The 20,443-nt window shown below is 34.0% G+C and overlaps 1 protein-coding gene across 1 annotated transcript in view; it reads right to left on the bottom strand.

Moving 5' to 3' along the window:
* Positions 1 to 728: 728 nt before the first annotated feature.
* Positions 729 to 20,443, bottom strand: part of Peli1 (pellino E3 ubiquitin protein ligase 1) — a 56,115-nt gene continuing 36,400 nt past the window's right edge. The window contains exons 2-7 of the mRNA XM_046422972.1: positions 14,190 to 14,329; positions 11,261 to 11,390; positions 7,770 to 7,871; positions 3,920 to 4,117; positions 3,636 to 3,824; positions 729 to 3,142 (exon numbers count right to left, since the gene is read on the bottom strand). Coding sequence (XP_046278928.1) covers positions 2,576 to 3,142; positions 3,636 to 3,824; positions 3,920 to 4,117; positions 7,770 to 7,871; positions 11,261 to 11,390; positions 14,190 to 14,260 — 1,257 coding nt within the window. The 5' untranslated portion in view covers positions 14,261 to 14,329 and the 3' untranslated portion in view covers positions 729 to 2,575. The remainder of the gene's footprint in view (positions 3,143 to 3,635; positions 3,825 to 3,919; positions 4,118 to 7,769; positions 7,872 to 11,260; positions 11,391 to 14,189; positions 14,330 to 20,443) is intronic.

The following is a 20,443-nucleotide window of genomic DNA, read 5'->3' as shown; positions in this document are numbered from 1 at the left end:
TTTTAAATGCAAAATTGCTTTCATAAAAGTTAAGCCCAAGGGATTCAACCCAGTTGCGTTTAACCACTGAGCCGTATTCTCCAGCCCTTTTTATCTTGAGAGAGGGAGTCAAGAGTATTACTAGATTGCTGAGTTTGACTTTGAACTTGAAGATCCTCCTAACTCAGCCTCCTGAGCCACTGGGATTACAAGTGTGTGCCACCAGGACCGGCTAGGATTATCTTTCTCAAGAATGCATTTAAGAGACCTAAATACAGCCTTTTCTCCTCCTTGGCCAGAATACTGACATTTCTTTAATACAGCTGAATGAATAAATAAAAGTGTTCTATTAGGTACTGGAAAAATGACAGAACTATTACTCAAAATGCTAAACAGCAAACACCTAATGATTTACATTGCTTGAGTATTTAAAGTTTAAAATTGATATAAAATGAACCATGTTATTCCCAGATGCTAGGAGGAAATTCAGGCACTTTGGGAAGAAGATGAAACTTTTATAGTTACTGAGGCACTATTTTAAATAGCCCTGTATGCAACCTGTGTAGAACCAACTCTCTAGCAGGACTTGACTTAGAAAAGGTCTTCATTATTAAACCACTATCATGTCCCTCTATTATTAAGAGAAGATTTCCAAAGAGAACCAGAGACTTGTGTTGGGCAGATCTGTCCAGTCTCGACTATGGTTTCCATTCTCCACTATGCAAAAAGGCAAGACACAAATTCAAATATCTATTTTGGAAAGTATTTACTTAGTTTGAATAAATTAATTGCAAATAAAAATTAAGCTACAGTATATAGCCTGAATAGAAAGGACTAGAACAAATACAACACAGGACTTGATTTCCTTGCATTAGTCACAAAGCATGTGACAATCTAGAAAATTCAGAATCATTATGTTTCTTTGAAAAAGGGGTAACAATAGTTACTGATACATCACAACTAATAAACTTATAATACAAGTTTCCTGACATGCATTTCCTGAGTGAACTCAATGATCATTTTTAAAAACAAGGAATTTTGACAGTCAAAGTAAAATAAAATAGTTCATGGCTTCTAAGTGACAAGTTTTGCTTTTTTAACCCCCCTAAAATATAACAGCAATGTAATAGGATAAATTAAAGCTATGCTACCACATATAAAAACCTGCTAGTCAATTAAGTATCATACAACTTTTCAAATTAAAGGAAAACAAATCAAATGACTAAAAAACTATTCTGTCAAAATCTGAAAATGTATTGATTTCTACAAGTGTCAAAAAGGGTTTGATGTAGTGCAACTATCTATACTTTTCTTGTGGCACATTTAGAAAAAAGATTAGGGCAAAGGAGAAGAAACTTTTTCTTACTTATGAAAGCAAAGTACTTACTGGAGTTAAAGAGAATAAACAGACCTTGCAAGTGTATCCCTCAACTCTGCTGTCACTGGTGAGCATCTGCCAACCAAACATTTATTTGAGTCACACTGTGGCAACTCTTATTAGGATTCAAGTCCACAGTTAAGGCTGGTCTGCTAGGTTAAAAGTGGAGGGCACTATCATCATTCTTTAACCCTCTATCTCTAAATTTTCTAATGCCCAGATAAAGCCAAATACAGAATTAACTAAGCATTTTTTTTTCTAAAAGCAAATCAAGTCACTCTCCTTTCTTGTTAATTTATATTTTTCTCATGGGAATGATTTTTTTTTTTCTAGAAACACTGAACAGATGAACCACAGTTTATATCCAAAAAATAAACTTGCCAAATGTTGCTGATACTAAAAACAGGTTAATTATCATGGGAGAAAAATAGATAATCTAGATTAAATTGCATATTCAAAGGAGCATATAAAATGTTTCTTAGCATTAAGTTTTTGTTGTAGTACTACACTTGAGAGAAACATTAAGGAAAAAAAAATCTTTCCTGATTATCTTCAATGTGGTTAAAAACAAACACTTCTTAGACAATGGTAATTAATGTGAACCTGATTTTATAAAGTATTCTAATTTACCAAATCACATATTTAGATGGGAAATGGGAGAGAGGCTCTCTTGTTCTTCTTCCTAAGTTTGCAAATCCTTGAGATTTGTGCTCACTAAACTACCATTCACACACACGGTGTGACGCCATCATTACCATGCTACACTATCAAGAACGTTCTAAGATATTTTCTAAAATAAAGATAAATAGAAAAAAGTTAATATACATGTTGCTGTATTTTACAATGTTTGCAACAAACTGTAAACTAACATAGTTTGAACCAGCAGTACCCTCAGTTATACAAAACAATTTCTCGACACTGAGGATGGGTGATTCAAAAACACTAAAATGAAGGCATCAAATTAGACTATGTCTTTTTCTCCTCAAAATATATTTTCAAAGATCGTAATTCAGAAGTCTGGAACTTTCAAAAATTCCTTTGCTTGAGTTTCCCCGATTTTGCTCAGAAATTGCTACTATTTTTTATAAATTTTTAAAAAAATTCTTCATCTTAATGCAAATGACCAGAGCAGAGAAACTGTGACGTGAACAACAGGTTGCAAAACCCAAATCACTTAGCTTATAAATTTATAATGTAGTCCTGGAGGACAACTGTCTGTTAGTCTAGAGGTCCTTGGAAAATGAGTCTGATGTAGCCTTGTTCACCAGCCAACTGATGTGCACAAAAGGGACAGGCTGCGTGAAAAGTGTGAGTACCATGAGGAAGCGGGATCTGGGACCAATAGGCTGTTGTCTTCTCTGAACACACATGCCCACAAGGGCTAAATGCATGTGTTGGAGGGCCAGCGTCCACATAAAATCCAGCTTCACATCCAAGCCACAGAGGGACATAGGGACCGACAGATCTACACATAGGACATTCACGATCTTTTCCGTCACGTTCTTCTTTGTTTCCCCAGTTATGATAGCCATGTACATGGCCGCAGTTTAGATATACCCATGGTTGTTTTTCATCTACAACATCTTTCCTCTTCATACTAGGAAATGCTAATGTGTTGAACCCTACAGGGCACTGAGGTCGTGCTGCGTTGATTTCCTGTCTTAAAGCTTCTAAATGCTTCACGGTGGGAGTGTGGGAAAGGCCTTCTGCAGTACGCCACAGCAATGTTGCACCACAGAGGTCAATCAATGAGCCATCTTGTAACTGATTGGTTTCAATTTCCACCTAGAGATTAAAAAATAAAAATAAAAAAGTGCATTCACTACTATGTTTTGGATTTTTACATAAAAGGGAAAGTCATGAAAGATCTAAGTTTGAAAACTAAGGATAAAATACTGAGCAGTAACATCTCTTTATTCTCGAGGACAACTTACGATTAAAACATCTAGCTAAACAAGAAGCCTAATATTTCCAATTAGGTAAAAATGGTCAAAGATATTTAGACCAAAGAAAGGTTACAGTGCTGTTTCATTGAGGAAAGCTTGAGTTTTAAAATCTATTGACATAATATGACAGACAAAATCCTTATATTTTCCTAATTGAAACAACGAGATGTTATCTTCTAATATAGAATCTGGTAGTGTATTTGACACTCAGACTCAGTTCTCTTTATCAGCGATAGATTTAAGGTTTTTTTTTGACTATACATAATGTGTTCAGTCCAACTTATCCTATGTACTGATGGTGGCTAAATAAGAAACTAGAATTCAGTATTTACCATTTTTCCTCTCTGTTGAGCTGATCTGGTTTCACGCAGGCTGAATACATTCCCACACACCGATATTTCTCTCCATATTCCAGGCTTGGAGTCTTCTGTGAACCCATTACGTGGATGCATCACAAGAACACCATTAGTGGTTAAGCCATCCATCTGCCCATCGGATGTCTTCCATTTGGCAGCCTTTTCCTATAGAAATAATAGTAGTGACCTCACATTTATTTTTAATTTGGAAATAGAAGCTGGTATAAAAGAATGCATCATTTAGGAAAAAAGCTTTTTACCCCAAGAAAAATGTTTTTTGATGAATCAAATCCTGCAGCATAAATCCGTGCTGTAAAGGGGGGATTCCGTTCACATATGATTCTACAGGCAAATCTTGATATAGTGCTTTGAACTGACTGTGTATCAGAATTACTTTGACTTCCAGGAACCGTGTCAGTTACAACGAAATCAATAGGACTTTCAGTCGACCGACCAATCTGAGGGAAAAAGAAATATCTATAAACTTATTTGAAGAAACAGTGGAAAAATCTACTCAAGAAAAGTGAAATGTTAAGGTGAAAAAATTAAGACTGAAATTTCTAACTCAAACTTAGCATACTTAACTTTGGGGGCATCTATACCCTTGAAAACGAATCTTTCAGACTCTCTATGGTGTAGTAATCATTTGCAGTACCGAATAAAGTGGGAACTTATGACAGAATTTATAAAACCCTCAGAGTATGAAGAATTCAGGATAACTGATATTTCTAGATGGTTGCAGACTATAACCTTTTTGGGTGGAAATACATCTACCATTTATTATTCTCCCTTGTTTAACAGGATATATTGAATATTTAAGCAAATCCTGTATGATGTATCCAGAACATTACACCATTGACTACCATTTACAGAATGCTGCAATCCAAGGATGTCTTCAGGTGCTATAAGATAATTACATTAAAGGCTTGAGTGACCTTGTTTTGAGGTCTTTTGTACACTTTACAGATTTTCCCACTTCCTTTTTTGCTAAGTTATCAGCTATCATTTCTTGATTTAAGTGATATTATTTCCCCCTCTAACCAGCTTTTCTTATTTTGATATGGGTTGAGAAATCAAATAACCAACTTTAAAGAACAGCATTGCAAAAGGTTCTTAGAGCCTAAGGGATTCTCTAAGAAGCACAAAAAAAGGAATTTCAGTGAGACTCTGTGGCATTTACTTTATATTGCATAGATTTTCTTGCTGGTTCTTGCTCATATTTCTGTTTTTTTTTAAAGAGAGAGAGAGAGAATTTTTAATATTTGTTTTTCAGTTTTCGGTGGACACAACATCTTTGTTTGTATGTGGTGCTGAGGATCGAACCCGGGCCGCATGCATGCCAGGCGAGCGCGCTACCGCTTGAGCCACATCCCCAGCCCTTGCTCATATTTCTGAAGAGAAGGTTCCAAGATAAGAATTCTGGATGAGTGAGGTGTTAGAGAATAAGAGAAATTTTCAAAACTACTAAGCAATAAATAAATTAATTCCATTTCTAAAGTTGAAAAGAAGATAACAAATCACTGGAATAGGTTACAAAAGTGACAAGAGTTACAAGGTTTTAAACATTTAGAAATTATCAGTCTGTTAATATTTGTTAAAAAGTAGTATCATTAAATTGAAGAATGTGAATACTGAAAAGACTCTTAAAAGTCATTCTTTGCATAGTTGAGCCTCAAGAGTTCCTCATATCAGCAACAACAAACCCAATCATTAAGAATTATGGTGCACCAGTAAAAAAATGGAAAAAAAGAGTTCCTCATATCAGCATACTTTTAGATAAAACTCTTTAGTGTTTTTTTTCCTATCAACAAGTATAGTTTTTACATTTAGTTTGAATAATGTTAGGGAAAAGTTGGTTGGTTAACCAATGTTAGATGTTCCTTTTGCTTATTTTTAAGTTAATGATATCTCAAGAAAATGACCACAGACCTATGAAACTAAAAATATCTCCAAAAATAAAAAGGCTCTTTTAGAGGCAAAAGATGTATGCCAAAGAGTAGACTGGGGATTAATACTTGGATCAAGCAAAAGCATCATTTATTTGTTTGGGAAGAGCCACTGGACTGTTCTAGAAAGTTGACATTTGATCTGGGCCTTGGAGAAGACTGAAGACTTCAAAGCAATACTGGTATTGCCAAGTAAGAAGGAAGAAAGCTTAAATATTTATAAAGAGAAAAACTACACGAGCAGATGCCAAAATATTTTATGTTAAACTCCAGTAGTTCTTCCTTTAATTGCTACTATTAGCTTTAAAACTACAGATTTCTCATGTCACTCTTTCCCATGACCATGAAAATGGTTCCTTACAGCCTATCCAAACTTTTTATTTATGATAAGTTAGAAACTTACTAAGAATTTCCCTCTCTTTTGTCAATTCAGCCCAATTTCCTATTACTTCTGTATACAAGTATATATTGTAGCAATAAGTAGCTTGTTCATCAATTTCCTGCCACACTGCACAGAATTTTTCTGCCAACTCTTTGGCCAGAATGCCTTTCTCCTGGTTACCGGCAAGGATCCTACTTGACCTGATAAGAAGGACCAAATGAATAGGCACTGCTGTGAAGTCTCTTCTCCATCCTTCTGCCACCCTATCAGAAATCTGTACTTCATTCACATTTAGACAACAATATAGCAACTGGGCAGGAAGCTGAGTTGGAGTTTGAATGTCTGACGGATTGAAATATAAATGTTCTTGTTCAGTTGAGAAAGCAGATAATCTAAAACGTTTATAAAACCAGTTCCTGGAAGACTGCCTAATTTAATAGAATATTTCTGATTTATCTTAGGTTTTCTGATGTAAAAATGTTTGTATTTTCCATGGGAATAATGCCTGTAGAAAGGCCAAAATCAGTTTTATTATTATACTGGGAAAAACTCTCTATGATAAAGGAGAAATTGATTACATATGATAAAGGGATGAGCAAATAAACATAATGTACTTTTTGCAGTTAAAATTCTGTGATCAAGTGTCTAAGAAGCACCTTGATTTAAAAAAAGCTAAACAAGTTCATTTTAATTGTTTGGTGGTGAAATAAAATGTGGAAAATCATCCTAAAACTTTGTGTTAGGTTTATGCTGGGATCCAAACCTTCATGTCACTAAGGACATTATTTACTTACTTTTGGTAAAAACAAGGAAACAAAAAAATACATTCTAAAATTAACCACAGAGACACTAGTCTAAAAGAAGTGTTGCATCTTATTTAAGGGCTAAAGGGAGAAACCAACCTCAAAGAAATATTTTGCTATTGGTTAAACTTAAATGTGTCTCTGGGACTTTTCATCTTTATTTACTCTTGTACAATTAAAAAAAAAAGGGGAAAAATAACTGGGACAATAATAATAATAGCAAAATTTATCATGAAACATTTATGTCCTACTGAAGTTTCTTTAGCAAACCCAGTATTAAGGGAGAGGATATTAAGACTTCTGTTTACATCTTTGGATTTAGCAGTTCTGTAAACTATCAGTTTATAAAAATATCAGCACTGGACTGGTACAAAAATGAAGGTGCACCAGTAATAACAAGTTTGACATCACATATTTGATATGAATAGTTAGAAATTGCCTGTACTTTTTGTTGCCTAGGGAGGAAGGTGGGAGGTAGTGGGGAAAAAAAAAAAAGGGCATAAATGCATGCAGAGTATTTTTGAGTTTCTTTTTTTAGATATTAATAGCTAACATTTACTAAGAGTTTACTAAGTAGCTAGCAGAGCTCTGAGCACTTTACATGCACAACTCATTTAAGCCTGCCATGAGGAGGATTCTATTACCTGCACTTTACAAAGGATGACACGGAGGGCTAAGTAATGTTTATCAGGGATTCTGATTATTGAGGCCATCTCTTAACCATGGCATAATGACTTTTATAAGGCTCAGAAATCAATACATATTTTAATGAGCTACATTATTAAAAATTATAATTCTTAATTTGACTGCAGCAGAAGTTACTGACAATATATTTTTTCCTTTGGTGCTGGGGATTGAACCTAGGGCCTTATGCATGCTAAGTGCACATTCTATCACTAAGCCATATGTATCTCAACCTCCAACAATAGATTTTTAACTATTATTTTTTTTTAAGAAAAAAAAATTCATGTTATAATACCTGAAACATATCAGTGTTGCTATCATGAGTATATTCAACCACCACTGTCTGGGCCCGAGATAGAGTGTATGATATGCTATGCTGGTCCTTGTTGCTTATTGCCTGTGAATAAAAAAGTTAATAACAAATATTAGATAAAGCAAATCAGAAAATCAATCAAGTTAATTGAAAAATCTTTCCAATAAAATAAAGGTAAAACTATTTTTCACATATATGATACACTTATGTATCTCCCCCCTGAAATTTAAGGTCGAGGTTAATAACTCTTGCATAATCTCAGCTATGACAATAGTTTCCTTAGATTGAGAGGGTATAGAAGAATATTTTCAAATAGTTACAGAGTAAAACCACATATTTTAAAAACAAAAACTCTAAGATCTATCTCCCTTGTAAAGTATTTTAAATTATAAAGTAATAAAAACCAAATGCCATATAGAAGCTAAAATTGATTCTCAGTACAGGAGAAGAAAATAATTTTTATAAGAAGAAACTTATTTTTAAAGTCCTTTAAAGAGTTGTACAGTTAACCAATCAGCAGGGTTAGCTGGTTTTCTAATCATTTGATGACTTATACAGATGATAAATGTTTGCCATATATTATATATATTGGGCTAGATATAGAAAAATTTGTAGAATGATTAAATATTAGCAAAGGCAATAGATATTAAAGCTTATGACTGTACTTCTGACTTATCCCAAACTAAAAACATTGCTAAAAAGAACTCTTCAGTTTTGTTTTCAGGCCCTTTTTATGTATATGAGCTAAAGATAATATCAGAGGGGGAAAAACCTAGTCATTGCATAAAGGAAGTGGAAACAGGTTGAGTAAAAGGAAAATAAGATACAAAGACACAAGAGAATGATTACACACAGCAAAGGAGCTAAATGAAAACTGATTTAAAAAAAAACATTTTGTTATATATGGACACATAACTTTATTTTATTCATTTATTTATTTTTTTGTGGTGCTGAGGATCAAACCCAGAACCTCACATGTGTTAGGCAAGCATTTTACCACTGAGCTACAACCTTAGCCTGAAAAATGTTTCTTAATTAGAAGTTTGGCATTATAAAATTTTAGCTGGTTTCAATTTTTAGCTACTCTGTATCAGATTAAGCTTTAAAATAATAATTTTAGATTAAGATAATTAATTTTCAATACTGAAGGAGAATAAATATCTGAGTTCTATCTACCCAGCTTTATCAGTCTAACAATGCTTTTGTTTCTGATATATTTTTTTAAAAAATTAACTACAGATATAACTGAGCCTGCCCATATGTCCCTCCCTATTCTTCCCTTCTCTTCAGAGGTATACAACCTCAAGAATGCAGTGTATATCACTTACATGCAGGTTGTTAATATATTTTTTACTACACATTTATGTTTCATGAAAATTGTATAATTTTTTTCACATGCTTTACAATCTATACTTAAATCCAGCATTAAGCAACTGACTTTTCAAATGATTGCTCAGTATTTAAAAATGCTGTCTTTTGTGTGCTTTGAGACTAAAATCTTTAGTTTTTTTTTTTTTTTTAACTACTGAACCTACTCTTAGATTAGGGATAAGAACTATGTCAAGTTTGAGTCTCATGGGGCTGGAAGGCAAGGTTTTAACCACTCATTCCAGACTAAATAATTTAAGTTTTCTTCATGACCTCACTAACATATTCTTTTAAAATTTAAAAAGAAAAATTTGTTTGATTCCCTGTAAAGATAAAAAGGAGTCAACAAAAACATGAGGGGCATGCTGGGTACAGTGGTGCAGCACTTTAAGCCCAGTAGCTCTGGAGGCTGACAGGCAGATCTGAAGTTGGAGGCCAACCTGAGCTACTTAGCAAGTGTCTGTCTCAAAACTTAAAAAAAGGTTGGGGATGTAGCTCAGTGGAAGAACACCCTTGGGTTTAGTCCCTAGTACCACAACAAACAAACAAAAACCTAAGTGGCATTACAGAGTTAAAAAACCAATATTTCAGAGTTTGGAGTTACAAGCATTTTCCCTCAGAGTGGTTCTCAATCAGAGGTGGTACTAGCTAAGAAGCATCTGAAAATGTGTATTTTTTGGCTGTCACAATGATTTGAGGACTCAAATAATACTTGATGGGTGGGGGATCAAGAATATTAAATATCCTATAATATGTGGATGGTCCTGTACAATGAAGAACTGGTAAACCCCAAATGCCAGGAGCTTACTAGAAATATCACAAAAAGCTCCTCAGATTGGGATCCACAAGCCATTCACGTATACCACTGCTCAGCACAGACCTTTTCTGCAAAGGAGCAAAAATTATCACTTAAAGACACTCTCCCTTTTCTACACTCATTGGCTCTTGAATGTATAAAGAAGGCCTAGAGCAAAGGCTTGAGGATTGTGTTTTGCACTCCAAACTGGATAGGCTTTTTATTTAAAGATATAGGTACTTTCTGAAGTCACTCCAAACTGGATAGGCTTCTTATTTAAAGATACAGGTACTTTCTGAAGTTACTCCAAACTGGATAGGCTTCTTATTTAAAGATATAGGTACTTTCTGAAGTCAAACAAATCTGTAATTTTTCTTATTTGTTTATCACAGTATCAACTGGAAATAGAGGAATTCACAAGGAAATGTAAAGATAAATCTCTACTTGTCTATTATTCTAGGAAAAGCACAAGTGTCCTGAAATGGTGGTCTAGCTTCTGGAGATTTTGGTATGGAAAGGAAAAGGAGCATTGATAAGGACAGGAGGGTGAGAAATTACAGCTGAATATTTATTTCTATAGCTTTGATTCAAGCTAATAATTACTGAGGTCCTCTATGTACAGGGTACTGTAATAAAACCTATGACAGTCATGAACCAAAAATAAAAATAAGCCAGGTGCAGTGGCACATGTTTATAATGCTAAAGACTCAGGAGGCTAAGGCAGGTGGATTTCAAGTTCAGGGCCAGCCTCAGATACTTAGCAAGGTCCTTAGCAACTTAGTGAGACCCTGTTTCAAAAAATAAAAAGGGCTTGGGATGTGGCTAAGTGGTTAAGTACCCTGAGTTCAGTCCCTGATACCCCAAACAAGACAAAAACAACAAAAACAAAAAATCCACAGAATCTTAGATAATCATTAAGTTTAAACACTACCTTGTCCATCTGATATCTTATTATGCATACTAGACACCGTACTCCTTCCACCAGCCCAGGGGATGTCCCTGAGTAACAGGAATGCCCTCTTTATCAGGGTGGACAGTCACACAATTCTAAACACTACCAGATAAAAAGTCCTGGCCCTACATCCACATCTTTTAATAAGGAAAGGGAATGTTTCCTTGTAATTTCTATCCACAGAACCTGGTGTGTCATTTTAAAAGAATAAAAAGCCAAATTTCCCTTCTGATAGCAGTTCTTCAATCCAAACAAAATTTATGAAACAGAATGTGAAGGGAATGCTAGAGAATATAAGAAACACACAAAAGTTTTTCAATTTCCCAGTTTACATAGCTTTTATTTTTATTTGTTTACCTTTGCTGCCTGAGGAGTACATGCAATATGCACAGTGCTGGGCTTTACCCCATTTGCCTTAGGTCTTTTAAACAAAGCAAACCTACTTTTCCTCCTTCCTCTATCACCATTTGGGAGAGATCCATTATACCTGTTGTGGAAAAAATAAAAGAGATTAAGTGAGCTCTTTTAAGAATCACACAATTATAAAACAAATGTTTTACTTTACCTTGTAGAATCAATTCCCAATTAATTATCTATTAGCATATTATAACAATCTCAAATTCTTTTTGGCAACTGCTTATCTCCACACCAGTTGTCTGGGTATGAAACAAAGTAAGAATCTCTTTGGCTATATCCCAAGTCTCAGAGAAATACATTTTGTATTATGCATAGCTTTGTGTTGTCTACATATTTTTGTCCCTCTTTTAGTGAATATAATAAAGAGCTGATTAATGGCCTAACAGATTCCTTATGACTCACTGTATTTTTTTTTATATTTTTAAAATTGTTTTTGCATGTGCTAATACATTTAAAAGTATAACATATTTTGTTTAAAATAGACTCTCCCTTAATTGTGAACCAAATACTTTAAATAGCTGAACTTTCTTTTAAAAAATATTTTTACTTGTAGATGGACACAATATCTTTATTTATTTTTATGTGGTGCTGAGAATCGAACCCAGTGCCTCACACTTGCTAGGCACGTGTTCTACCTCTGAGCCATAACCCCAGCACCTACTTGAACTTTTAAAATAAGAACTATTTAGATTTCTTCAATAAGTTTTGGCTACCTGAATACATACACATACATAGACAAGCTCTGCCAACATGGTGTGTATGTGTAAGATGTCTGCTAGCTAGTAAACATACTTTTTGTTTTTCAGGCCTTATAACCATGTTTTCATAAAAAATGTATGCCCGGAAGATAAGCAAGTTAAGTAAGGACTGAAACAACTGGAAACAAGCTTTAAAAAAAATCCAAACAGAAACACTTGGGTGTTCACTCTATGGTAGGTACTTAATATAGTCTGTAAGACTGGCCCTATTTTTGCAGGCTAGGAAATAAACTCAGGAATTATTTTCTGAAGGCCACATGACAATGGCAAAGCCAAAGCTTGAATCTGGGTATGTTTGTTATGCTTTTTTGTCATTCTTCACTGCTTCACTAATGTATAAACAGCTAATATCTTCATTCACTCTTTTCTATTCTGATAAAATCTTTGGTTTGATAATTTCCTATATGTAGTTGGTCAATCTGGGCAGAAATGAGGCAGGGAATAGGGACAGATCTGGAGTTGGAGGAGAAAGTGATTGTAAAATGGCCTGCAATTATGGTTGAAAAGGAAGAATCATGTTTCAAAGTTGAGAAGTAATTTACCCAGTAACTGTCATATACAGAAACCACACTGGTTCTTTATAAAAAAATAAACAAACATTTTGTGCTGGGAGAAAGTCCTAACTATTTCTTGCTAGCCTTGTTACAGTACAAAGCAGAATCCCTTGGCTAATATGTTAAATTTACTATTCTAGGCTATGGGTTGCCACAAGTTCCACTGTAGGCATCTTATTTACCCTCACTACTGTCCTTAAGTTGCATGGCTCATTCCTCTTCTGTGTTCTATACTCTCTGTCCTCATATTGTGTTCCTGAATTCAAAGATCTTTTCTAAGAGAAATTAACAGCAGGAAATGAACACCTTGTCCAATTTCACTTCTTCTAGAATTGGGAAGAAGCATTATTTGCATTTTAAGACACCAAGTACCAGATACAGAAATGACCACTACTAGTAGAAACTACTAGGCTGAGAGGCAGTTTAAAACCACACATTAAATTTTAACCCTTATTTTTCAAATATTCTCAAATTTCCCACTAAAATACTTAGTTGTTTTTTTTTTTTTGGTAGTTAAAAGCTGTTTGTCATTAATAGTATTAAAAGCAATGTGACTTGAATTTCTAATATTGAAGTTACCATATTAAGTTTATGATCTTTTAAATTTGGTTTTTGATAGGAAAAATTTTAATGTCTCAAAAGGTCTTAGATCATCTTATCACACTGTCATTTTATAGGGGAGGAAAAACAAAGGTCTAGAACAGTTGACTTGCCCAAGGTCACAAAGTTAACAGTGTTGGAATACGTACTGGAATCTAGATTCCCTGTCAAGATCAACAACTCTACGGATCTCCCCTGTGTCTCTTTCTCATCTGAAACAACATGTTCTTACTTGAACAAGAACTTATACCATTCTGACTCTCAAATTTACAGCAGTATCTAGAGCTGCTGTTTAGGCAAAAGAAGAGAAACAGTAGGTGGGAAGGAAATTTTTCCAATTTTTAGTTTCTGGAATCTCTAGAATTAATATTAACACAATATTAACAGATTAATATTATGTCCCCACTTTGACAGTTATGGCAAGTTTATATTTAATAAATTGAAATAATGGAATAATCTATTCTTCAATCCATAGGCTGTTTTTCTGGGAATTATATTACTGAGATTACTATTGAAGCAAACAAGTAAGCTAGGTACTGGCCTTCAGGGTCTTCCTAACTTCTTTCAACAATACAGAGCACAAAGCCTCAACTACCTCTGGGGACAAAACAATAAATAAACACTCATTTACATGAAATGTCCTAAAGCAGGAGAAGAGGAAGGGAATTTTTGGTAAAGATGGCTGAAGTAAAATTTTCAAAAAGATGAGACAGAGGAGGAAAACTGTCTTCTTTGAGGGTACGGGTAAGATAAAGTTTATGAATCATTTAAGCACTTACAAAAATGGTATAAATGTAAGCATTATAAGTTTCTTAATTTGGTAACATTACCCCATAACTTTAAATTTCTCTTTGGAAGCTAGTAAGATATAAATTCTAAAAAAAGTACTTTTAACCTAGAGGCTAAAATTACTATATATTATTCAATTTTATATCTCATCAGATGTAGAACGCTTACCCTAAGACAATAAGTTCACCATATTTTACTGGTGCTTTGGAAGGATGATTTTCTTGATCAGGAGAAAACATGAGCTTGGCTGTCTTTCTCAAATCTTTGTTTACTGGTCAGGAGCCTTGGGACACCTTTTGCATTATCTCCTAGAGGGGAAAAGTTTTCATTAATAATGTGAACAATGAATTTCAGTCTAAATAAAGATATTAATTTCTAGCAGTCTTTTTGAGAACAGTAGTATGGAAGTCATCATCTGATAAAGTATGTGACACTTTCTGCTTACAACATTTGATACAAATGGATCCAAATTTAAATTTGGGCCTTCTATTTACAGAAGATAGAGGTGTACTTTCCTCTATTATTTCTACAAAGTACAACTAAAAACTCTGGACATCATATGTGAAATGCAAGATGACATGAAATGATTGGGGATATAGCTCAGTGGTGGAGTACTTGCCTAGCATGAGTAAGGCCCTGGGCTTGATTCCCCATTAAGGAAGAAAGAGAAAGAGAGAAAAAGGAGGAAAGGAGAAGAAGAAAGGGAGGAAGAAGAAAGGAAAAGAAAAGAAACATGAAAAATGGAAAGAGGCAGAACAGGTAGAAACCCGAGCATCCAAGAATCAACCTGAGAGTGAGTTCTCTCAGTTTTCTTTTTTTACTAATACATTCCAGACACGGAGCTACAGAAGCCAGAATCCGGATATGTCAACTAATACATATCAGAGGAGGAAAAGGCACAACAAAAGCTTGCTTTCTAGTTAAAGGAACAAGAAAGGGGCAACCTACCAAAACAAAACCTTGGACAATAATAATTGTTCTACTACAATCAAAGCCTACAGAAAATACTACATACTCCTCCCACTACACCACCAAGAGTTGAATGGGGAGACTTGACTTCCATTTTGGGTACCATAAGGAGGAGGTCCAATGCCCCACAGAGGTAGCATTAGAGTAGGTCAAGTAGGAAGACAGGCCTTTCACTCCAATGGCCAGGTACATCTTACACTTACCTCAGCATTATCAGTAGGGACTACATAGGGAACTTGGATTTCCACTATGACCCAGTAATAACAAGGACCGTCCTCATGTGTCAATGGAGGTAGAGCAGAGAAGTTGAACTTTCATATAAACCTGGCAGTAATATTAGATAAAACACCCCTATTAATCTGTCAAAGCAATGTCAGGAAAAGCCAGGGAAACAGAAGGTTTAGATGATATCCAGAGCCTTAGAATATAATATGAAAAATGCCCCAAGTTTTAAAAGAAAATTACTCATCATATCAAGACTGTAAACATTTAAAACAATGCAAAAGATAACCAGTAGATGCCCAAACTGAGATGATAGAAATGGAAGAATTATCTGACAGAGTTAAAAGCAATCATGATAAAAATATTTCAGTAGTTACAAAACACATTTGGGGCAAGTGGGGCGGGGAAGGAAGTTTCAGAAAAGAAAGAAGATACAAAGAAGCAACTGGAAATGTTGGAACTAGAAAATATATTAACCAAAATAAAAGAGAATAATAGAAATTACTCAATCTGAACAAGACAGAAAATGGTGTGTGGGGGGGCATGGGCAGAGGCTTATGGATTTATGGGACTACAGCAAAAGATCTAACACTTTGTCACTGGAATTTCAAGAAGAGAGAAGAGCAGAGCTGAAACAGTACTTTCAGAAATAATGACTGAAAATTTAAAGTTGTAAAGAAAAATAAAATTACAGCTCTGAACAAACCACACACAGGATAAACCTAAAGACATGCAAGCCAAGATGTATCACAATTAAACTTCTGAAAACCAGAGGCAAAGAAAATATCTTCAAGGCATAAAAAAAAGCAACATCTTATCTGGAAAAAAACAATTAGAAAGACAGCAGACTTCTTATAGGAAACCATAGAAGCCAGAACACTGGTTTAATAATTTTTTCCTGTGCTGAAAGGAATGAACTGTCGACAGAGAATTCTATAGTCAACAAAAAATAGAGAAGGATTATTAAAACATTCTCAGATGGGGAAATTAAAAGAATTTGCCAGCAATAGACCATAAAAGAATGGTTAGAGGAAATCTTCAAAACAGAAAGAAACAGATAAAAGGAAAGATCTTTGGAATATCAGGGAAAAAACAAACAAAGAAAATGGTAGCAAAAATACCAGTAAATAATAAGCTTTCCTTTCAAGGTAGAAACAACACTTGGTTGCAAATGTAAAGGTAGGTAATATTAAAGACAATACTGTACTCCTAAGCGTTAAACCTGTTTAAATGAAGACTTATGTACACATAAAAAATCCGTAGACAAATAATTATAGCAGCTTTATCTGTAATAGCCTTATAACAGAAACAATCCAGATGTTCTAACTAAATGAATAATTGAATTAGTATATACACATCATGGAATACTACTCAGCAGCAAAAAGGAACAAACTGTTAATAAATACAACATGGATGAATCTCATTACTTATTTATGTTAAGTAAAAAATGCTAACTCCAAAGATCATATGAACAATTACTTTTATATAACATTCATGAAATGAGTAGAAAGGACAATGGTTCTGGGTTACAAAAGACCAACAGATGGGCCACAGTGGTGATAGAGATAAAAACAAAAACAAAAAACATTTCTATCAATGTCAATATCCTGGCTGTGGCTGGGGATGTAGCTCAGTGGTAAAGTGCTTGCCTAGCACGTGCAAGAAGTGAAGACACTGAGTTTGATTCTCAGCACTGCCAAAAAACAAACAAAACAAAACAAAACCCCAAAACCTAAGAAGAATATCCTGGCTGTGATATTCTGCTATATATATATTCTTACAGAACTATAGTTCTGCAAGACATAACCACTGAGATAAGCTGGGTAAAGATACACAATCTCTATTCTTTCTTACAATTGCATATGAATTTACAATTATCTCAAAATAAAAAGTTTAATTAAAAAATATAAATTTAACCTAAGTATGAAAAACAAAAGAGAAACACTTCTGATAAATAAAAACATCCCTATATAAACAAATCCTCAAATACTATCATGTCTAGTTCATTAACGGATTAATGGGACCATGAGTTTCTTTATCTGTTTCTCTCTCTGGTTTTCCTGATGAACACTGTTACAAAGGTTTCACAATAAAACTCTTATTACTACCTAGCCCATAAATGTCTCCTGTTTTTATACTTCCACCAATATGATTTACAGGAAACTCATGAATAAAAAAAAAATGTCTTTTTCTACAGTACACTGAAATATAGTCTACAATAGTGGCACTTCTGGAGAGAAGGCAAGAACAGAATATTTAGTTCAATGAGATCAAATCAAATCAGAGAAAGCTTAGCTATTCTGACACCTTTAATCCTTTGAAAGCAATACAACACTATTAGACCAGCAATCCGACAAATATGCTAACTTTATTGGAAGTTCAAAAATACTGATTTATTTTAAAGAAATGAAGCATACTTAAAACTATTTTAAGGAAAACATTTCCTCTGTTCAAATGAACTAAAACAACAACAACAACACAACCAAAAAACCAAAAACCTCTCATCTTCCAAAATAAATTCATTCTTGTTGTCTTGTTGATCAAGATTTTAACTCATTAGATTGTTTAAAATTTAGGTAACAGTTATCAATACATAGCTATGTCACCATAATTGTCAGATGTTAGCATTGTGTGGAAATGTCTTAAGCAAAAATGAACTACACTGATCAAACTCCTTATTTAGAAAATGAAACTGATGCTAACTAAAAATTTCAATGCCAAAATTTAAGAGTTTAAAAAATTAATTCAAATGAACCAAAGAACAATTTTTGTTTCTCACAAAAGACCTTCTTTCTGGTATACATGAAATCATAATTGAAGGCTGGGATGTAGCTCAATGGTAGAGTATTTGCTTATCACTTGCAAGGTACTGGGTTCAATCCCCAGCACAGTAAAAGCCAGAAAACAAAGACAAAAAATATCCCAACATAGCTGAGCATATAAACATGTCTTTATATCCTCTTATTTCCTTCCTAAGAAGCATTCCATTTAAAAAAGGAATGCAGAAGCTTAACTGGAGGTCTTAACTGTGCTTTTTCTTTTCAATTAGGATGCTGCCATCAAACATGAAAACATTGCCTTGACACATTTCTGAACCAAGAACAGCAAGAAATAAAAATTTAATAATATTAATTAATTAAATTTAAATTAAATTTTAATAGCATTGTCTTGTTTTGATTGGATTTTTACTCAGAGTTACTTTCTATTTAAAGAAGTGATAACTTCTATGTTTAGTAGCAAAAATGTTTGTTTAAAAAAAGTTCATTCATTTAAAGAAGTCAATTTAAATATTATTAAATAATATCAGCATGGATATGGCAAAAATATGAAAGTGTCATATCAAATGGCTAGCAAATATTAGCCTATGTTCTAGTTCTAGCTCTCTCTGAACAATGCAATCTGTTTCTTGATCTCTAAAAATGAAGGAACTAAAGTAGAAATGAAGAGAATTTTGAAGTTAGAAAAAAATATAAGCAACCATCTGGTCCTGACATAAGAATTTACACATAACATACATAGCATTACATTATGTAGGTTTAGTTCTACTGCCTCTATAGTAAAAGAAACAGCTTAGATGAGAAACTAAAAAGAATAAAAGTAGAGGTTAGCATATACCCTTCAGTCTACATTTTTTAAAGCCCTTGGCCACATTAGCCAAGAAAAACAGTATGTTTTTCCATTCAGACATATTCTTATTACTCTGCTTAGGTGCCTCAGAAGGGCTGATCTTAAAATAATTTATCTTTGACACTGAAGTTTCTACCACAGAAACAATCTCAAACTTATTTTCTATTTTTGTCTTTAATAATCTAAAATAAACAATTTAGTAGTACTGGTTATTTATATCTTAAATAGCCCAAGATAAACAGTTTTCTTAAGTTTAAAATGGCATATGATTAATTGACATATATCTGGCATTACTAAACTACAAATAAAATGTTGACAGTTATTTTTTGGAAACTTCCATTGAATTTCTAACACATGTTGATAGGTGATTGTCATAAAAGAAGCTGATATACTCTTATGATTTTCAAAATGGGTCAGAATTTTTTTTTTTTTTTTTTTTTTTTTTTTTTGTGGTGGGTAACCAGGGTTTGAACTCAGGGACACTTGACCACTGAGCCACATCTCCAGCCCTATTTTGTATTTTATTTAGAGACGGGGTCTCACTGAGTTGCTTAGCACTTCGCCATCGCTGAGGCTGGCTTTGAACTTGTGATCCTCCTGTTTCAGCTTTCTGAGATGCTGGGATTACAGGGTAGTGTCCGGCTGGGTCACAATTTTTAACACAGCATAGGAGCTAGAGCCTGGGCTCCTGAAACTTTGGCAATATACAAGCTAAGCTTATGCTTGTGCATTCACTTTCTCATTTATTCTCTCCATATTTAAAAATCTGATTAAGATATGTAGTTCTTCAAAATGAATTCCTGAAGTCATGCACTTGACAACTTGAAATAAGGGTGTACACAAAGAAAATTCTAATGCTTCAATTACTGGTCCCACTTCTTGGTGGTCCTCCATATATACAGCTGTTTTTCCCAAGGTGTTCTAGCTCAAAGAACATGAAACAATAGCACCATTAATTCTACCCTACTAGAGAAAAATATTAAGAGAAAAAGTTTTTTTTTTTTTTAATCTTTTTCCTCTTTGTCTTTGGTACTGGTAGTTGAACCCAGGGGTATTCTATCACTTAGCTACATCCCTAGATCTTTTGATTTTGAGACAGGTTCTCACAAAGTTGCCTAAGCTAGCCTCAAACTTGTGATCCTTCTGTCTCAATTTTCAGAGTAGCTGGGACTACAGGTGCACCACCTGGCTTATGATGCTGTTTTCTATAATATCTATTACTTTGAAGCTCTGCTTCATCCTTAAAAATTAAGCATGTTGCTCTCAAAGGCAGGAACTAATCTTCCTAAGTTAAAACATTTTTTTTCAATAAACATATTCTGAAATAATGTTATTTTCTGTGTAGGTTTGGAAGAACATGAAAAGTTGGTCATAAGATATTTCTTAGGAATAATCTTATTTGTTTGATAGATATCACTGTCTAGCCATATGTTCTCTGAAGGCCGGTGAAGTATAATTATTTTCAAACTATGTCTTCCTAAAGGGAAAACTTTCTATAACTGTCAGTTTCATCTCAAAAAGGGAAACTGGGAAATAAATCCTCCCTCAACATAATGTTTTCTTTTACTAGTTACATTACTTAGTCTTTTGCTTTTGCAGACATT

The sequence above is a fragment of the Marmota monax genome, unplaced genomic scaffold, assembly GCF_021218885.2.
Source record: "Marmota monax isolate L192 unplaced genomic scaffold, Marmota_monax_Labrador192_F-V1.1 WCK01_AAM20220418_F8-fsc00015, whole genome shotgun sequence".
Taxonomy (NCBI): Eukaryota; Metazoa; Chordata; class Mammalia; order Rodentia; family Sciuridae; genus Marmota; species Marmota monax.
Note: the sequence above shows the minus strand (reverse complement) of the source record. Positions and strands in the feature narration are given on the sequence as shown.